The sequence below is a fragment of the Balaenoptera physalus genome, assembly GCF_965194825.1.
Source record: "Balaenoptera physalus genome assembly, chromosome: 2".
Taxonomy (NCBI): domain Eukaryota; kingdom Metazoa; phylum Chordata; class Mammalia; order Artiodactyla; family Balaenopteridae; genus Balaenoptera; species Balaenoptera physalus.
In genome coordinates, this window is record NC_138883.1 from 143,450,771 (window position 1) to 143,469,901 (window position 19,131).

Genomic DNA, 19,131 nt, shown 5'->3' on the forward strand with positions numbered 1-19,131 from the left:
GTTTTGGTCCTTAATCTCCTGTTTATAGGCTTTCCTCAGATATCTAGGAATCTTTGGTTGTCAGATAATGAGTAAGAGTAGGAGAGTAAAAAGCTGATTGGAAGTTCTGAGCAAGTAGGAGGGGCCTGAAACCTTGGGTCTTCACTCTAGGGTGATCTGGCCACCACTAGAGTTGGGAACTGACAAAGTGAGTTTCTTTAGTTCCTTTCTCTTGGATTAGCCAGATTCCCTAGTGAGTATTCTTCTAGTGTCTTGCCTGAGTTTTCTGGAAGCTATGCAGATGAGAGGATTGGGTGGGCTCTCAGCATAAAGCATTTTTTTTTTTTTAAAATAAATTTATTTATTATTTATTTTTGGCTGCATTGGGTCTTTGTTGCTGCGCACGGCTTTCTCTAGTTGCGCCGAGCGGGGGCTACTCTTCGTTGTGGAGCTCGGGCTCTAGGCGCGTGGGCTTCAGTACTTGTGGCTTGTGGACTCTAGAGTGCAGGCTCAGTAGTTGTGGCGCACAGGCTTAGTTGCTCCGTGGCATGTGGGATCTTCCCGGACCAGGGCTCGAACCCGTGTCCCCTGCATTGGCAGGTGGGTTCTTAACCACTGCGCCACCAGGGAAGCCCAAACATTTATTTTATAGATTCGTTTTTCCATAGAATATTCATGCCCTCCACCGAGCTGGCTTACCCTCAGGGCAAAGTTTTACCTTTCCAGGTGCTAAACTGCATCTTTGGACATGGGGGGAAGGAGCAGCTAGTTACACAGTGGTATGGAGTGGGTGAGGGGAGCCAGAGATCTGACTGTTTTCCACACCTCTTTTTACCTTTCCTTCTTTCCCTTTACCCCCAGTTCCAGAGGTATCTGGTTGCCAGTTCCCATGCCCTTTGAGGATTTTCTGGTGTTCAAAGGGTATTTCTCAGTTTCTCATTGGGTTAAGCTGTCTTGGGTCTGCTAAGTCAGTTTCTACTCGTCCATCTGCTTTCCAGCTTTCCAAATGTTGTTGTTCCTGTTGCTCTCCTTGCCCTTATTCTCCCCTTTTTTAGTGGCTATATGTATACACACACACACACATACATACACACACATTTTTTTTAAATAAAAAAATCTCATTAGTGTAGCTTAGTGGGTTTGGGTGAGAGAGTGAAAATAGATGGTATGCTCATGCTGCCTTTTCACCTAGAAGCCTGGCAAGTTCCTTGTCATCTTTCAAGGCCCAGCTCAAACAGCTTATCCTCCAGGAGGTCATCTCCAGCATTTCCACAGAGAGCTCTTGCTCTGTCTTTCACAGTACAGCTTCTTGGTCCATACATCTCTCTCCCCAGTGAGACCGTGAGATCTGGGGGATAGAGCACACACCTGACACATCGTGCCTCTGGAGCAGGCACGAAGAAGGCGCTCAGTATGTATTTGCCAGTATGACCACAGTGACCCTGACTGTGTGGACAACAAAATCAGTGTCTTTTCCACTTTCCGCATTACCTGTTCACTGCAGCTGCAGCTTCGGTGCCTTGACAACAGCAACTGCTGTGGGGGCCTCCCTCCTTTCCTTCTTCCATTCTGTCCTTTGTAGCCATGGACTCTGAGAGCAACATGCTGAAGCCGACATGAGTCTGACTTACAGAGTCTTGGGCTATTTTACTGGATGCCCCCAAGGTCATCATGGGAGTAAGCTTTTCCCTGTCTCAAGCCCAATTCAAAGGAACAAACTTTTATCCCCTCAATTGCCATAATACCCATGTCTCATGATGACCAGCCAGGGCCGTGGTCTTCTGCTCAGGAGCACCTGCCATGATGAGATCTACAACTCTGCTGAGTAAGGCTGTAAGATTTCTAGGGCTCTAGCTGTCTCTAACATCCACACCTTAGTCCACTGTTCCCTCCTCCCCCCTCCTCATCCCCACGTATATATAAAAAATCTCAGGTTACCTGAGTCTTTTGTAGCAGATTAAGAAAGAAGTCTCTGTGATCACCATAGTACACTGTAAATAAGCCTTTCCCAATTAACAAGGAGAAAAGGTAGACTGTAAGAGAGGGGCCAGGGGGAAGGGAAAGCATTATGCAGAAAGATCAGAGAACAAAGGAAACAGGGCTAGAAACTGGGTCTCCCCTCCGCCCCCATCTGGAATGGAGGATGGTGGATGGGTGTATGGCTCAGACTGGCCTTTGTATGAGACTGGTGTGGTGATCCTGGCTCGTCCCGTGGAGATAGAGTGACCACACTCACCTCACTTCCTCCCCCCCTGCTGGTAGCACTCCTTGAATGAGGTTGTGATGAGTCAGTCTAAGCAGGGCCCTGCCAAGAGTAGGTGATGCTTTCGTGGTGGGTCAGGACCTAGTCCAGGTGAGGAAGAAGAGTCTGTGCCAGTGCCCCTGCTGGCTGAGCTCTGAGGGAAGCCCTTCGGGACTTGGAGAAGTGGTATATGACCCTGGGGTTCTCCCCTCTCAGAGTGGGCATATGGGGGATAGCAGGCCTTGACTGGACCTTCTGGCTCCTGTCTCCCCCAGGGGCCTCTCTGGCCAGAGTGCAACTGTCCTCCTTGAGGCTGCCCATCTCTGTCCAGCATGGTGACCCCTTTCCCCCACTCTCCTCAACTCTGTTGTAGATTCTATGTTAGCCTGTGTGTGTGTGTGTGTGTGTCAGGCCAACTGGACAGAGGGACTTAGCCTTTAGACAGAACCAAGTTCTTGAAGAAACTCTTTTTAGAGAAATAAGTCTAAGATAATGACTGCTGGGGGCAGAAACTTACATATTAGTCCCAGAGTCCCCAGTGGAAAGAGCAGTGGAATAAGGAAAAGGACACCAAGGGCTTTGTCATGTGCCAGCTGTGTGACCCTCAGTAAGTTACTTGATTTCTCTGAGTCATCTCCCTTTTGTGTAAAACAGGGATTCAAACACCTGCCTTACCTGTTTTATAGAAGAGAGGGATTTGAATTTTGGCTCTTCTGTGTACCAGCTGGATAACTTTGGGCAGGAGCTTTAATTTCCTCTTCCTTAAATTGAGGATTAATAACAGTACATTCCTCATAGGATTTATGAGAGGATTAGATGAGATAATACATGAAAAATGTACAGGTCAGTATCTGGCATATAGTAAGTCTTCAGTAAATGTTCACAATTGTTTTCACAGGTTTGTTATGAAGACCAAATGAAATTTTGTATTTGAAAGCTCTTTGAAACCTCTAAATTTACATTCATCATTATTCTTCTCCTGAATCTGAGCTTCTCCAAAATGGGAATGATTAGGATGAGGCTGTAAGTCTCCGAGCTGAGTTCTGGACTCAGGCATGCTAGCTGTGGAGCAGAGGTGTCAGTGTAGGAAGGGGAAGAGGGAAGGCCTCAGGCTTCAGTACTGCTGTGGGCTCTCCTGGTCAGGGCCGTGTGTGTGTGTGTGTGTGTGTGTGTGTGTGCGCGCGCGCACGCATGCATGCCAGCCTGTGGGCACACATACAGGCACACGTGTGTGTGCAGCTGGGAGTGAAGGACCTCCCTTGCTTTTGTGTGTTTCAGAATACAGTTCATATTACCCAGGGGACAAAGAAATGTTTTCTCCCCAAATAAAGTTGTTTCCAGAATCCATTGCTGCCGTGGAGCCCTAAGCTGTCAGGTTGGCCCCCACCTAGTGAAGAGGCACCAAAAGGTGGCATGGGGGCTGAAGCCCCAGCCTTGTGGCTGTGGGGTCCGTTCAGTGTTCCCTTCTTGCCCCATCCCTGCCCTCTCGCTACAGCCTGACTGGACTCATGCCCTGGAGGCTGAGGCCTGACTGGGCAGATCATGGGGCAGGGAGGCTCTGAGCCGGGCCCTCGTAGGGATGAGATCACCCCATGGGATGGTGAGGACACGCACGGTGATGTAACCAGGGGCTTTAGCTCACTGTGGAAACATGGGGCTCGCTTTACAGTCGGGGCTGCCCAGAGTTTGTTCCTGGCTGACCCAGCTGCAGCCTCACCTCCCTTGCTCCCTACTCCTGTACACAGTTCCCCAGCGTGCCCTCTGCTTTCCACCCCACACTCTACTGTTGTGGTTCCTTTGTCAGGCATGCCCTTCCCACTCACCTCTTGTTTGCTCACTTATTCCCTTCCTCATTTACTCACTCATCCAGCATATTCTTATTTTTATTAAGTAACTACTCTGTGCCAGGTGCCATCTTAGGTGGTAGGGATACAGAAGTGAAGGAGAGATGATGCTGACTCACATGGGACATACGTCTAGGAGGGGAGACAGACAAGGGGATAGTCAGTTACAGTATTGTGATTAGCGCTATGAGGGGAAGTACAGGCACTGAACCCACGTTTTCTGAAATTCTACCCACCCTCATGGCCATTTCAAATGCCGCTCATGCCATAAAGCCTTTCCTGATTCCCCAGCCAGAGGTGCTTGTTCCCTACTCTGTACCCTGAGCCGTTAGTGCATTGCTTCATTCATTCACCTATAAATATTTAACGAGTGTTGATTCCATACCAGGCACTATTCTAGGAACTGGGGACATAGCACGAAAAACACGGACAAGTCATGGAGCTGTTCTTTCCCCAGGGAGTTGGAGAAGATGGATGTAAACCAACAACCTCATTGGGGTATAATATGTCAGGCAGCAATGCATTCTATGAAGAAAAAGAAACATAGTAAGAGGGCTAAGAATTTCCAAGGAGACAGAGTCGCTGTTTCACACGGGGTGGTAGGGAAGGCCTCTCCAAGGAGGTAATGTGTGAACAGAGGTGGGAGGAATCCAGATGTGGTTCTCACCTGCTGTTAGAGGCCAGCCAGCAGGGCCATGTGGCAGGGGTACCGCAAGCAAGGCAGAGAGCAGGAGGAGCTGAGGCCGGTGTGCTAACGCAGCCCACGTCATGAGGGCCTTAATGACCTGGGAGCTACTAGGGTGTTTTGAGCAGAGGAGTGCTATCACTTGACTTTATTTACTTCATTTTAAAAGGCTCACTCTGGCTGTGCTGAGAATGGGCTGAAGAGAGGCCAGGATGGAAGTAGTGAGATCAGCAAGGAGGTTGTTGCAGAAACTGAGGTGTCAGATGATGGTGATGGACTAGGTTGGCGGCAGGGAATGGCAAGAAGTGATCAGATTCTGGATACAGTCTGGAGGAAGGGCCCATAGAATCGTCTGATGGAGTGGACGTGAGGAAAAGAAAAGAATAAGGGATTGCCTCCAGGTTTTTGGCCTGAGCCAAATTAGAAGGATGAATTTGCCATTTACTGATATATGTGGGATTTGGCTTGGAGAGGGGAATAAGGAGCTTGGTTTGGGACTTGTTAAGTTTGATACCTATTAGACCTCCAAGCGGAGATGTCAGGTATGCAGTCAGAAATAAAAACCAGGAGTTCAGGGGAGGTCTGGGCTAGAGATACAAATTTGGGAGTCAGGAAGATATAGCTATTTAAAGCCTGCAGGACAGGATTAGATCCCCTAGGTTTTATGGCTAGAAAATGGAAAATGGTTCTGAGGCCTGAGCCCTGGCCTAACACTTATAGTCTTAGGTGGTGATGGTGGGGGAGCGGTGGAAGAAAAAGATTAGGAAAAGTGGCCAGTGGAGTAGGAAAGGCACTCAGAAGGAGTGGCATCCAGGAGCAAGTGAGGAAAAGGTTTCAAGAAGAGAAGGTCAATGCTGATAGATTGGGTAGACAAAGCTTAAGAAACGCTAGTGGATTTGGCGATGTGTGACTCACGGGTGACCTTGCCAAGAGCAATTCTGGTGCAGCGGTGGGTACAAAAGCCTGATTGGAGGAGATGGAGTGAAGACAGTGAATACAGACAACTCTTTCAAAGAATTTCTCTATAAAGGAGAGAATAGAGAGATGGGGGCAGGAGCTAGTGGGGGATGTGGGGTCAAAGAAAGTTCCTTTAAAAGAAAGGAGACAGTACAGAGGCTTGTATGCTGATGGGAATAATATAAGAGAGGAAAAGCTTGATGATGCAGGAGAGGAGGAATGATTGTTGGAGAGATGTCCTTGATGAGGCAAGAGGAGATGGGATGCAGTGAGGGTGTCTTTAGATAGGCATGGGGGTAGTTTATCCATAGACAGTAGGGAAGACAGAGAATGTGTACCCAGATACAGGTGCATCCCTCCCTTTTGTGGAGACCTGTCTTATCTTTTCTATAGTACAGTCGGTTCCCTGAGAGCAGAGAGCTGTCTGTCAAGCTCCTATATCTTCATAACCCTTGCTTGGCAGTCAGCACACACCTAATATATATGTATTTAAGGGAATATATGTTAGGAGTCTTTAATTTCTAGTAAACATTGCAAATTAATTGGAGTCAGTTTAAGAAACGAAGCAGAATTTTTTGGTAAGGCTTAGATGGGCTTCTTATGGAATTGACAAGTAGGAATGTAGCTGTGCCCAGGCAAAGAATGGAGCCAGTATTTGGAAGGATATTGGGACTCTCTCTGTCTTCTTTTTTTAATTTTGGCTGCACTGGGTCTTCGTTGCGGCGTGCAGGCTTCTCTCTAGTTGTGGTGTGCAGGCTCAGTTGCCCCGCGGCATGTGGGATCGTAGTTCCCTGAACAGGGATCGAACCCACATCCCCTGCATTGGAAGGTGGATTCTTAACCACTGGACCACCAGAGAAGTCTCTCTCTCCTTTTTCTTATTCTATCCTGAACATCAACTTCATTTTCCATCTCACTGTCGACCAGCTTTGTCTGCTTCTCAGTCCATGTGGCAGAATATGGCTGTACCCCTTCCAAGTTATTTCCAGACACTAGGGTAGACTGTCTCTAGGTTCCAATTCCCAAATACTAGGTCAAAGAATTGGATTAGATTAACTGATTAATTTTTTATTACTGGACAAATCAGCCAAGTGGCCAGGGAGGAAGGGACATGTGACTTTTACAGTTGGAAGCTCTTTGTGAGTAGGGCTGGAAGTCCAGAGAGGAGGGGCTGGGAAAATACCTCAATCAGTTTCACAGTAGTGAATGGATGGGAAGGTAGGTGTGGATGGTTGGATGGATGGATGGATGGATGGATGGATGGATGGATGGATGGATGTTTTAGCTGTGTCATCAAATAATACTAACAGCTCAGGAACCTGGAATGAAAGAAGGAGGGCTCTTGGCAGCGGTGTTGATATTGGGTATTGGTGAGAGACCTCCAAGGATAGAGCTGTTACTACTGTTGAGGATGTAGAACAGGCCACTGAAGAAAGGAAGCTTATTATTACCAGCCAAAGCTTTCTGGAAACTCCTTGCTTCCCTTCTTACCAGAAGCTAGGAAGTTTCTCCTCTATATTTGCCTTCCAGCTGCTGAAGGGGAACAGTTTTAGGCTTTGACAGGGCCTAGCTTCTAAAAATAAGCTGAGCCATATGATAGCCCTCTTCTTCCTACAAGCCCCAGGGCAGGTGGGCCAGTCCAGTCTCTTCAGGTGGTCTGGGGAAGCCATGGCATCCTGTTCTCTCCTCCCACTACTTTGGAACTGGTCTCCCTGCAACCCAATCTCCTGCTTCCCTCCTAGGATACCCAGAGCCAGAGGTGACCTGGTACAAGGATGACACAGAGCTGGACCGCTACTGTGGCTTGCCAAAATACGAGATCACTCATCAGGGCAACCGCCACACACTGCAGCTCTACAGGTGAGGGAGAAGGGCCTGTTCTGCTCTCTCTGCCCTCCTGAAGGTCCTATGGCCCAAGTCTGCCCTTAGAAATGGAGTCAGCTGGATGAAGACACCCAGGCAGGATCTGGGGGTGGAGGCAGGGTTCTGCGGCTAAGCTGAGCCACCTGCTGAAGCGTGTCTGTCTGCCAGTGTCTGGGATCTCCTAAGGCCAGGGCAGGAGTATTTCTGACAGCCAGAGAGCTGAGCGCAACCAGAGGGGGTCCTGACCCATAGCAACATTTTCCATGAGGTCAGCTTCCCAAAAAAGCTCCTGTGTCATCCTTACTTCACAAGGGGCTGTGTGGGTCACCTGCTTCTGAAGGGAGCTCTCCTGGGCCCCAAGTCTAATCTGTCCTGGAACAGCATGACCTTGGCCAGCTCCCACCCTCTTGCCAGCCTCAGTTTCCTCAGCTGTAGTGGGGAATTTTGGAGTTGGTGCTATCGGAGGTGGGGCGTGGCACTCGGGGCAGGGCTGGCAGGGGGTGGGGCAGGGCGCTCAACTCTTCGAGGCTCTGGCTGAGGGGATTGGGGGCTCTCACCTCCCATCTCATGCTCCTGCCTCTAGGTGTCGAGAAGAAGATGCCGCCATCTACCAGGCCTCTGCCCAGAATGCCAAGGGAATTGTGTCCTGCTCAGGGGTCTTGGAGGTGGGCACCATGACCGAGTACAAGATCCACCAGCGCTGGTTCGCCAAGCTGAAGCGCAAGGCTGCGGCAAAGATGCGTGAGATCGAGAAGAGCTGGAAGCACGGGAAGGAGGCCGTGGAAGAGGCCGACACCCTGCGCAAGCTCAGCCCCGACCGCTTCCAGCGGAAGCGGCGGCTGAGTGGGGCCGAGGTGCCAGTCCCCTCGGCCCCCACCCGGGAGGTGGAGAACGGGACACCGGTGGCTTGGCAGGAGGGAGAGACGGAGCCTGGTCAGCACCCAGGTTTGGGCCTGATCAACAGTTTTGCTTCCGGAGAGGTGACCACCAACGGGGAGGCTGCCCCTGAGAACGGGGAGGCTGGGGAGCGTGGCCTGTTGACATACATCTGTAAGGCCATGGAGCTGGGGCCTCAGAGAGCCCCCAAAAAGGAGTCTGGGGCCAAGAAGAAAAAGAAAGATGAGGAACCTAAGCGAGGTGTGCGAAAGCCAGAGGTAGAGAGGGCAGCTCGAAGCCACCGTTCCTCTGAAAACTGTGTCCCCAGTTCAGACAAACCTGACTCCTGTGGGACACAGGGGCCCAGGGACAAGGAGCAGGTTCAGACCCGGCCCAGAGGCAGGGCCGTCCAGGGGCCTGGGTCCTCTGGAGCAGATGGCACCAGGAAGCCAGCCTCTGCTGTGGGTACTCAAGACCAGGCCCAGAAGGCCCCTGTCCCAGGCCCAGACCAGGAAGTGTATTTCTCCCTGAAGGACATGTATCCGGAGAGCACCCAGGCAGACAAGCCTCAGGGGGAGGAGGGGGCCCAGACCCCCAGTGGCAGGACACCTGGAGAGATGCCCTCAGGGAAGGTATCCAGCAAAGCCAGAGGTGAGAGGGAGCCTGCTGTCCCTGGCCAGCCCACGCCCTCAGCCCCCCAGCAGACTAGGCCCTTCAACAGGAAGAGATTTGCTCCTCCGAAGCCCAAAGGGGAGCCCACCGCCAGCTGCAAGCCTGATTCTTCCCCAAGTCGAGATCCAGAACCTGGGGCTCAGAGCTCAGGGAAGGCCCCGCCTCAGGCCTCTGCCCAAGTGCCCACACCCCCCGCCCGGCGGAGACACAGCCCCCAGGATAGCCCGCTGCAGGGGCAAGCAGGCCACAGGACTCCAGGAAAGGTAAGTGTGGGTGTTGGGTGGCTGGAGGCCACTCGGGAGAGATGACCTCATGGAAACTGTTGCTGCAACAGCTCGGCAGCCAGTGAGCAGTGGGGTATTTATAGAAGGGGGTGGGGTGAGGTGGAGTGCTGGCCAGGAGCAGGGGACCACAGGCCTGGGCCTCGCCCCAGGCAGTCCCCAGATGCCAGGCGTGTGGGCAGCACAGCCTGACTGTGACCATCTCCTCTGACAACATGCAAGTTCACTTCCAAGGGGACTGTGTCGCAGAGGGGGGTGGAGGAAGACGATGTTCTTTGGGGAGGAAAGAGAATGGGGAGGCTGAGGAGTGGTCTGTAGTGTGCAGTGGGTCTTGACCTGGATGCTTATTAGAAGATTTAAAAAATATCCACTGTCCAGAAAATTCTGACTTGATCTGGGGTTTTATCCAAGATTTCGGAGTCAGGTATACCTATGTGCAAATCTGACTATCCTTAACATTGTGTAATCTTGGACAAGTCATAAAACCTTAATAAAAACAGTGCCTACTTCATAGAGCTGCTGTGAGAATCAGAGTGCTTGGCCCAGGGCTCGGTGCATGCTAAGAACGAAATAAACGGCAATAGGTCTGAGACATTACTGTGGTGGGAGGTAGAGGCAAACTGTTTTCCCTGAGAACAGGAGTGCTGGCATTCTTCTGGGGATCAGGTAGCCAACAGAGGACAGAGGTTTTGTGTGGAGACGGGGGGAGCGTGGGGCATCCAGGTGGCAGCATTAAGGAGTTTGATGGGGGGAGGGGGCAGGGGAAGAGGGAAGAGAGGAGCAGGATTGAGAGGATTAACAGAAGGGAAACAGTTTATCCCGTTTGGTCAGTGTTTCATGTTTCAGGGGCAGAGGGCAGGAAGTATTTCACAGGAGTTTAGAGAGAAGGAGTGTTTTATAGCGGGGCAGAAAGAAAAAGTGTATCAAGACGGGGGGTGGGTTGGATAAAATAGATGGGATATACTTATACTAAGAAATGATTGGTTGTTTGTCTGAAATTCAAATTTAACTGGGTGTCCTGTATTTCTCTTTGCTAAATCTGGCAACCCCAAGTGGAGACAGCATTTTGACGGGAACTAAGATGAAATTGTTTCTTGGGGCAGAGGAAGCAGGAGCATGGGTCCCAGGAGACAGGAGGAGCAGCTGAAAGCAGTGTTTCACAGGGGTCAAGGCAGAAGACAGACGGCTTCTTGGAACAGTGAAGGGAAACATGAGGGACAAGCTGCTGCAGTACCTCCTGGAGGGCAGCGGGAAAAGGATGCTTCGTGGAGAACAGGGAGGGGCTGCCTTTCCCACAGAGAGAACTTTCATGGGGGCAGGAGGGAGAGACCAGTTTCAAGGGTGGCCAGGGGAGATGGTTTTATTTCAGTGTGTGCTGAGGGTGCTGGGGTTAGTCTGTGGGGACGGTAGTTCAGAGGTCTTTGGAGTGGGGTGAACCTCAAACCAGACTCTCTGAATCTGTTCATGACTCTCAGCCCCTCACGCCTGGTCTCAGGAGATTTCAGCAGCGGGAGTGGTGAGTTCCTAGGAGCCCAGATGGGGCCGCTCCACATGCCTGACAGCCCACAGGCTGGACAGCAGGGCATATGGTAGGGATGACCCTCACGGGCCCCTAGGGAGCACATTTGGGAAGAGATCAGGCTGGCGGCCAAGTCTGTGAGTGAATCTGGCTTCTCTGCCCACAGCGGCGGGGGATACCACAGCCAGAATGGCTGCATCCTCCTGGCAAGGCCCTCCTTGCCTCTCGCAAGTGGGACGAATGGGCTGGGGCACTGCAGGCACAGGAGAGGCTGTCTGTAGAGGTTCTGCTGTTCCTGCAAAGAGCTTGTGTGGCTTTTTTTTTTAGTACTTAAAAAAATTGTGAAATGTATCATACATGTGAAAAATGCATTTAACAGCTATATGTATTTTTGAAGCTGTTGCTTTTTAGTAGCTGAATTTGATTGGTTTTTCATATTCTCATTCTACCAAATCTTTTTAAAAAAGTCTTATTTTTTGATTATGAAAGAAACACATGGCCATAGTAAAAAATATGGGGGAAAATTCTAAAAACTGAAAGGAAAAAGTAGAAATTCACCTATAATTCTACCATCCAAAGACATCTTGATATATCTACCAATCTTTCTGTATGTGTATTTTATTATTTTAAAATTTGATTTACATTGTTATTCTGATTCAGTTTTATATTCTGCTTTCGTTACTTCTCATTATTTCATGAGCAGTTTTTCATGGTTCCTAAAAATTATCTGAAAAACTTCATTTTTAGTGGTTATGTAAGATGCCACAATATGCATATTTTAAACATTTCTTCAATAGTGTTTATGCTTTTCTTCCTTATTCCAAGGTTAGTTAAATATATATCTGTATTTTTATAATTTTTGTTGTTTGAATTCCTTCATTTGACTTTTAAATTAATCTGGAATTGATTTGGGTGTATAGCATAGTATCAGTCTCTAGCTCAATTTTTGGTTAATAAGTAATTTCCCCCAAATTTAACCTTTTCCTATTAGTTTGTGATTCTTTCTTTATACACTGATTTTATACCCACTAAAGCCTATTTTAGTTCCCATATATACATCTATCATAATCCATTAATCTGTTTGTTGATTCTTACAACAGAATGATCTCATTTTTTTTTTTTAATTTTATTTATTTATTTATGGCTGTGTTGGGTCTTCGTTTCTGTGAGAGGGCTCTCTCTAGTTGCGGCAAGCGGGGGCCACTCTTCATCGCGGTGCGCGGGCCTCTCACTATCGCGGCCTCTCTTGTTGCAGAGCACAGGCTCCAGACATGCAGGCTCAGCAACTGTGTCTCACGGGCCTAGTCGCTCCGTGGCATGTGGGATCTTCCCAGACCAGGGCTCGAACCCGTGTCCCCTGCATTGGCAGGCAGATTCTCAACCACTGCGCCACCAGGGAAGCCCCAGGATGATCTCATTTTAATTGTTGTAGCTTTCCTTTCTGGCAGAGCAACCCTCTTATACTTCTTTTAAACATGTTTTAGCTATTCTGTCTTGTTTATTCCTCTAGGAAAACTTTAGAATCATTGTTTGAATTTTTCCAAACTCCCAGATAACATTGTTTTTTACCTTGTATCCTTATATTCACCATTTTAAAAAACTACCTTTTCAAAAAAGTGATGAATTATTTTTAACAAGATCAAAACCATATTAAATCCTTTCATGGAAGACTAGTCAGATTTGAATTTTGAATGGTCTTTTAGTAAAATTTGTTAGGTGTATATTTTTAAACAGCTTGATCGAGGTATAATTTATACACCAATAATAGTCACCTATTTAAAATGTACAGTCCAATGTACACAATTCACAGTTGTACAGCCATTACCACAATTCGGTTTTAAAACATTTCCATCACCCTGAAAAGATCCTTGTTCCTTTTTTGCAGTTAATCCTTGTTCCCACCACTACGACCAGGCAACCACTAATCTGCTTTCTGTCTCTATACCATTGGTATTTTGATTGAGACTGCATTAAGTATCTTTACATATAAGAATTAATTTGGAAATATCAATATCTTAATATTTAGCTTTCTTATCCAGGAGCACGGTATTTTTTTCTATCATTCAAGCCTTCTTTCTTCTTTCTTTTTTTATTTTTAAATTAAAAAAAATTTTTTGGCCACACCGTGCAGCTTGCGGGATCTTAGTTCCCTGACCAGGGATTGAACCCAGGCCCTCGGCAATGAAAGCGCAGAGTCCTAACCACTGGACATTCCCTCTTATTTCTTTTTAAGCTGTTTTCTCCATATGGGTCCAACATGCCTCTTGTTAGCATTAGATATTTTAAAGGCCTCTGCTTCTGGGATATGCTGCTGCTGCTTCCCTACGCTGTCTTGATTTCCTTTCCTGGAAATAAGGGGTATCTCTGACAGCTCAAGTTAGGCTTTCATCTTGGATATGGATGAGGAGCAGATGCTAAAACTGTGGCCTCTTGGGTTGTTAAGAGTGTCCAGAGACCGTCTCCTTGAGCTCAGCCATGCTATTCAGGGAGCTCTTTCCCTGGGCAGAAGCAATCTTGCCTAAGGTACTTGGTGAATGGGAACTGGCCTTCAGTGTCCTCAAAGGCTGCTTTTTAGTGCCCTAACCTGAGATCTTCTCTGAGACTGGCTCAGATCTCTGGAGCTGAGGTACAGGAGCGTGGGGATATGGTGGAATGCCCCATCTGCCCAAATCCTCAGAGTGGGTGGTATAGACATGAGAGGGCTCTGCTGAACGCCTTGAGACCTCACAGGTCTTTACATCCTGTACGTCCTGGTCCTGAGGATGATCATCTCAATATGTGGAAACTCCCCTTGCATAATCAGGGTGCTTTGGTTTTCAGAGACTATGTGAATATAAGTATTTTCTGAGAGCTGTTGAAGGGAGGGGGGCTTGAGGAGAGACATGATCGTTGCCTTAAGAAATTATCTAATGAATCCAGGGGATTAGACTTGCACCAAACCATAAGCGCAAAGAGGCTGTGGTGAATGTTATTGCAGTAGGTTTCTAGGGACGGAGAGTGGGGTGGTCTGCAGTCACGAGAGAAGGCATCTGGGAAGAGGCTGGTTGGCAGCATGTATAGGGTTTATTACTGTAAATACCATAGTAGAAAAACATCAAATATAATTTTTTTTAATATAAAAGAATGCCCATAATATCCCCAGATAAAAAGAAATTAGATAGGTTAAAGAGAGGAAGGAAGACATTCTGGGAAGGACAAATAGCATGAAGCAAGGGTAAGGTGGTAGGTAGGAATGCACACGTGCCTGTCCTAATCTTTTTTAAATTTTTAAAAAAAATTTCTTTAAAAAAAAATTTTTTTTTTTCCATACCGCACAGCACGTGGGATCTTAGTTCCCTGACCAGGGATCAAACCCATGCCCCCTGCATTGGAAGCACAGAGTCTCAACCACTAGACCACCAGGGAAGTCCCCTGCCTATCCTAACCTTAATGCCTAGATGCATTTAAAGCCTCTAAACACTTTTTCTTCTCTTCTGTGTCTTGTGTTCTGCTTTGGTTTGTTTAGCACTAACTGTAACATCATCCAGTCTTGGGAGTGAGACAGAAAGGGGAGAGAACTAACATTTTTTGAATATCAGCTTCCAGTAATGCTGGGCTAGATAATTCCAACCAACTTTCCTACTGAGGGCAACTAATAAAGCTGAGCAAAATACAAAAATGTCTGCTTGAAGGCACTGGAGAGCTAACAAAGGGAAGAATCACTTGCCCAGGATCTGGGAGGAGATGGAAATCCAGAATGGTGAGCTCAGCATTTGGCATAGCTTTTGTCCTGGGGTTGTTTGCCACTCCAGAAGGGGAGAATGAGAGACTCAGCAGTGTTGTAGACAGCCTCAAGGGACTTGGGAGACCAGAATTGGAGCCCATGGTCACAAGAGTGGTAGCCCTGGCAAACCCCCTGGTCTTTGGGTTGGGAACCCTGAAGGTTTGTACCATAGGATTAAGGGAACCAGAGCAAATTACCCTCACGGGGATTGAGGCTTAACTCTGAGTTACCTGGGTGACCAAGAAATATCTCAGTCCTTGAAATCAGATTAAGGTGGTTCAAGATACCTTGCTCCCAAGCATCTGGAGGATGATAACATCATCTTAAGCCTCAAATTATTTTTGAAAAATGTTTCAAATGTAATATTCAGCACCTAAATGAAGATAAGCAGGCACACAAAGAGAGGAAAACATGAAAAAGGGGACTTCCCCGGCAGTCCAGTGGTTAGGACTCAGCACTTTCACTGCTGTGGCCCTGGGTTCAATCCCTGGTTGGAGAACTAAGATCCTGCAAGCTGCGCAGTGTGGCAAAAAAAAAAAAAAAAAAAAAGAAAGAAACATGAAAAAGAACTAGCAAAACCAGCAGACAATATATTCCAACTTTTGGAATTATCAGACATGAACTATAAAACTATACATTCTATATTCAAGAAGATAAAAAGGCAAAATTGAAGATTTCAGCAGAGAACTAGAAACTATAAAAAGTGGCAAAGACTTTAAAATGAACCAACTAGAAATCCAGAACTAGAAAATACAGTAACGAATGTTAAATTAGTTATCGCGGTTATGGTAGTTCCAGTTCTGGATAAGATGGAGTAAACACCATCCACCCTGTATCTTCCACTGAATGCAACTAAAAACTTGGGCCAAATGCATGGTGCAGCTACTTGATGACTTTGATAAGCAAATAGTAGCAGACAGACTGAGGAATAAGACCAGAATTAAGTACCACTGATTCAGCAGTATTTACCCTTAAAAAAAATCTAGTATTCCCTGGTCTGGTCTTAATGCAATCAGAAACTCAGAAATAAGCATCAGGATGAACAGAGAGAGCTTTAGGAGAAGCCCTTCTGAACAGGCTTGAGGAATAGGAGAGGAATCTCCTGGTAGTGACAGTAGCACAGGCCACAGGGGTCTAAAACTTTGAGGGAGGACTGGAAAAGAGAATCCTAAGGACCCCGAAAGTAAAGGGTAGATCATGCACAGGAAGAAGTTTGGGAAAGTGACTTTATAAGCTGTTTATAAATTCCTGGGCTTATTCTCAAGCTGTTCATGCATGGATCTGGTTCTGAACATTGTATCAAAAGGAACTAAGAGACCATCATCCAAGTCCCAGACTGGCCACTGGGTGGCACACACACAGGACAGATCTGAATAGCACTGCAAAGACTTTGAAAATGGACCTGACATTGAAACTACAACCTCAGAATGTTGAATGGAACTTGCAGCCTGAACACAACCAAGTAGATTGTCTGCTCAGACAAAAATATTAACATTCTCTATAGGATTTATACAAGAAACCAGAATCTCATAATATTCAAAATGTGCCAGATATAATAAGTATTATTTGGCATATGAGAAAATCAGGAAAATCTCAACTTGCATGGGAAAAGGCAGTTAAAGAATGCCAATGTCAAGATGGCAGATATGTTGGAATTATCTGACTTTAAAGCAGTGACAAAAAGTAAGGTTGAACACTCTGGAAATAAGTGGAAAGATAGAAAGTCTTGGCAAAGAAATACAAGATATAAAGAACAAATTGTTCATTTTAGAACTGAAAAATAAAATAATTGAAATAAAAAAGACTTGCTTGTTGGGCACAACAGCAGAATGAGGACAATAGGGAAAAAGTCAGTGCACTTTGAAGATAGGTCAATCAAAAGTATTCAATCTGAATAACAGAGAGAAAAAAAACATGAACAGAGCTTCAAGGATCTGTGGTGCAGTATCAAAATGTCTAACATTCATGTCATTGGATACCCAGAAGGAGAGAAGAGAGTGTGGTGCAGAGAAAATATATGAAGAAATAATGGCCGAAAACTTCCCAAATTTGGCAAAAAAACCCCCACAAACTTACAGATCAAGAAGTTCAGCAAACTGCAAATAAGAAATGCCTACAGAATTCCATGCCAGGGAACAGCATAGTCAAATTGCTGAGAACTGAAGACAACAACAACAATAAAATCTTGAAAGTAGTCAGAGAAAAAACGACACACTATTTATAGGGGAACAGTAACTCGAATGACTGCAGATTTCTCATCAGAAAGAATGGAGGTTAAAAAAGGAAGTGAAATAATATTTTTTAACTGCTGAAAGAAAATATTTTTCAATCTACAATTCTACACTCAGCAAACATATCTTTTAGTATTGAAGGTGAAATAAAGACATTCCAAGATAAAGGGAAACTAAGAGAATGCATTGCTAGCAAACCTGTTCTAAAAGAATTGCTAAAGTAAATTTTTCAGACAAAGGGAAATGATACAAGGAATCTTGTAAATACCTGGGTAAACATAATAGATTATTCTTCTCTTCTTGAATTCTTTAAAAAATGTTTGAAGGTAAAAAGTACAGATTATAACATTGTCTGCTAAAGTTCTTAATGTATGTAAATGTAACATATAAAGAGGGAGAGGGTAAAGGGACCTATGTGGTGGTAAGATTACTACATTTCACTTGCAGTGGTAAGATGTTGACTCTAAGTAGACTGTGGGAAGTTAAGTGTATGTATTGTAAGCCCTAGAACAATAATTAAAATACAAAGAAATATAGTAAACATCACAATATGTAAATTAAAGTGGAATACTAAAAATTTTCAAATAATCTACAAGAAAACTGGAAAGGGGAAACAGGAAGAAATAACAGAGGGAACAAATAGAAAACAAATAATAAAATAATTGATGTAAGTTCAAACGTATAAATAATTATATTAAATATAAGTGGTCTAAACACATGAAGTAAAAGAGATTGTGAGACTGGATCAAAAAAAAAATTCCCAACTCTATGCTTTTTAAAAGAAATTGACTTCAATTCCAATGACATAGGTAGGTTAAAAGTAAAATAATAGAAAATATATACAATGCAAACACTAATCAACTGAAAACTGGACTGGCCATATTAATATCAGACAAAGCAGACTTCAGAGCAAAGAAAATTACCAGGGAAAAATAGTGAAGTACATAATGATAAAAGAATCAATTCAAGAAAATGAAAATGAGTTTGCCCCTAACAACAGAGCTTCAAAATACATGAAGAAAAACTGGCAGAACTGAAAGGAGAAATAGACAAATCAACAATTATAGTTGGAGACTTTAACACACCTCTCAATAACCAATTGAACTAGTAAACAGAAAATCAGTAAGAATAGAAAAGAACTGAATAGCTTTATCAACTAACTGGATCTAATAGACACATAGCATACTCCACATAACAACAGCAGAATACTTATTTGTTTCAAGTGCATATAAAACATTCACTAGAATAGATCATATCCTGGGTCATAAACAAACCTTAACAAATATAAAATATTTGAAATAATACAAAGTATGTTCTCTGACAAAAATGAAATTAAACTAGAAATCAGTGACAGAGGATAATAGGAAAGTCTCCAAACACTTTTAAATTAAATATCACACTTTTATGGGTCAGAGAGGAAGGTCTTAAGGTCAATTGGGAAATATTTTGAACTGAATGAAAGTGAAAGTACAACATATCAAATTTTTAGATGCTGCTAAATCAGTGTCTTGAGGAAAATTTATAGCATTAAATATTTATATTAGAAAAGAAGATCTGAAATCAATACTCTAAGCTCTCATATTGAGAAACTAGAAGAGGAAGAACAAAACTAACCCAAAGCAAGCAGAAGGAAGGGAAAAATAATAAAGAAAAGAGCAAAAAATAAAATTGAAAACAGAAAAACTATGGAAAAAAATTAAACCAAAATCTTGCTATTTGAAAAGATCAATAATATTGATAAGCCTCTAGGAAGACTCACAAAGGAAAAAAAAAAATAAGAGAAGACACAAATTACCTGTATTCAGAACAAAAGAGGAGCTTGATTGTGGTGATCATTTCACAGTATATAGATATATCAAAACATCAAGTTGTACACTTTAAATGTATACTGTTTTGTCAATTATACCTCAATAAAGCTCTTTAAAAAAATGAATGAAAGGAGATATCACTAGTGACCCTGCAAGCATTAAAAGGATAATAAAGGACTATTATGAAAAAAAATGCACTCACAAGTTCAACAACTTAGATGAAATAGAACAATTCTTAAAAAAAAAAAACTACCAAAACTCATGTAAAAATGAAACAAGATAATTTGAATAATGCTATGACTGTTAAGGAAATTGAATTTGTAATTTTAAATCTCCTCCCCAAAATCTTTAGGGCCACATGGTTTCACTGGAAAATTATACCAAACATTTAAAGATGATGAAGCCTCAGTA

General features: G+C 44.9%; 1 protein-coding gene across 3 annotated transcripts in view; it reads left to right on the forward strand.

The window, feature by feature from the left end:
• Positions 1-19,131, forward strand: part of ALPK3 (alpha kinase 3) — a 47,412-nt gene that overhangs the window by 11,924 nt on the left and 16,357 nt on the right. For all 3 annotated transcript variants that reach the window (XM_082448514.1, XM_082448516.1, XM_082448515.1), the window contains 2 exons: positions 7,450-7,567; positions 8,154-9,381. In XM_082448514.1, coding sequence (XP_082304640.1) covers positions 7,450-7,567; positions 8,154-9,381 — 1,346 coding nt within the window. The remainder of the gene's footprint in view (positions 1-7,449; positions 7,568-8,153; positions 9,382-19,131) is intronic.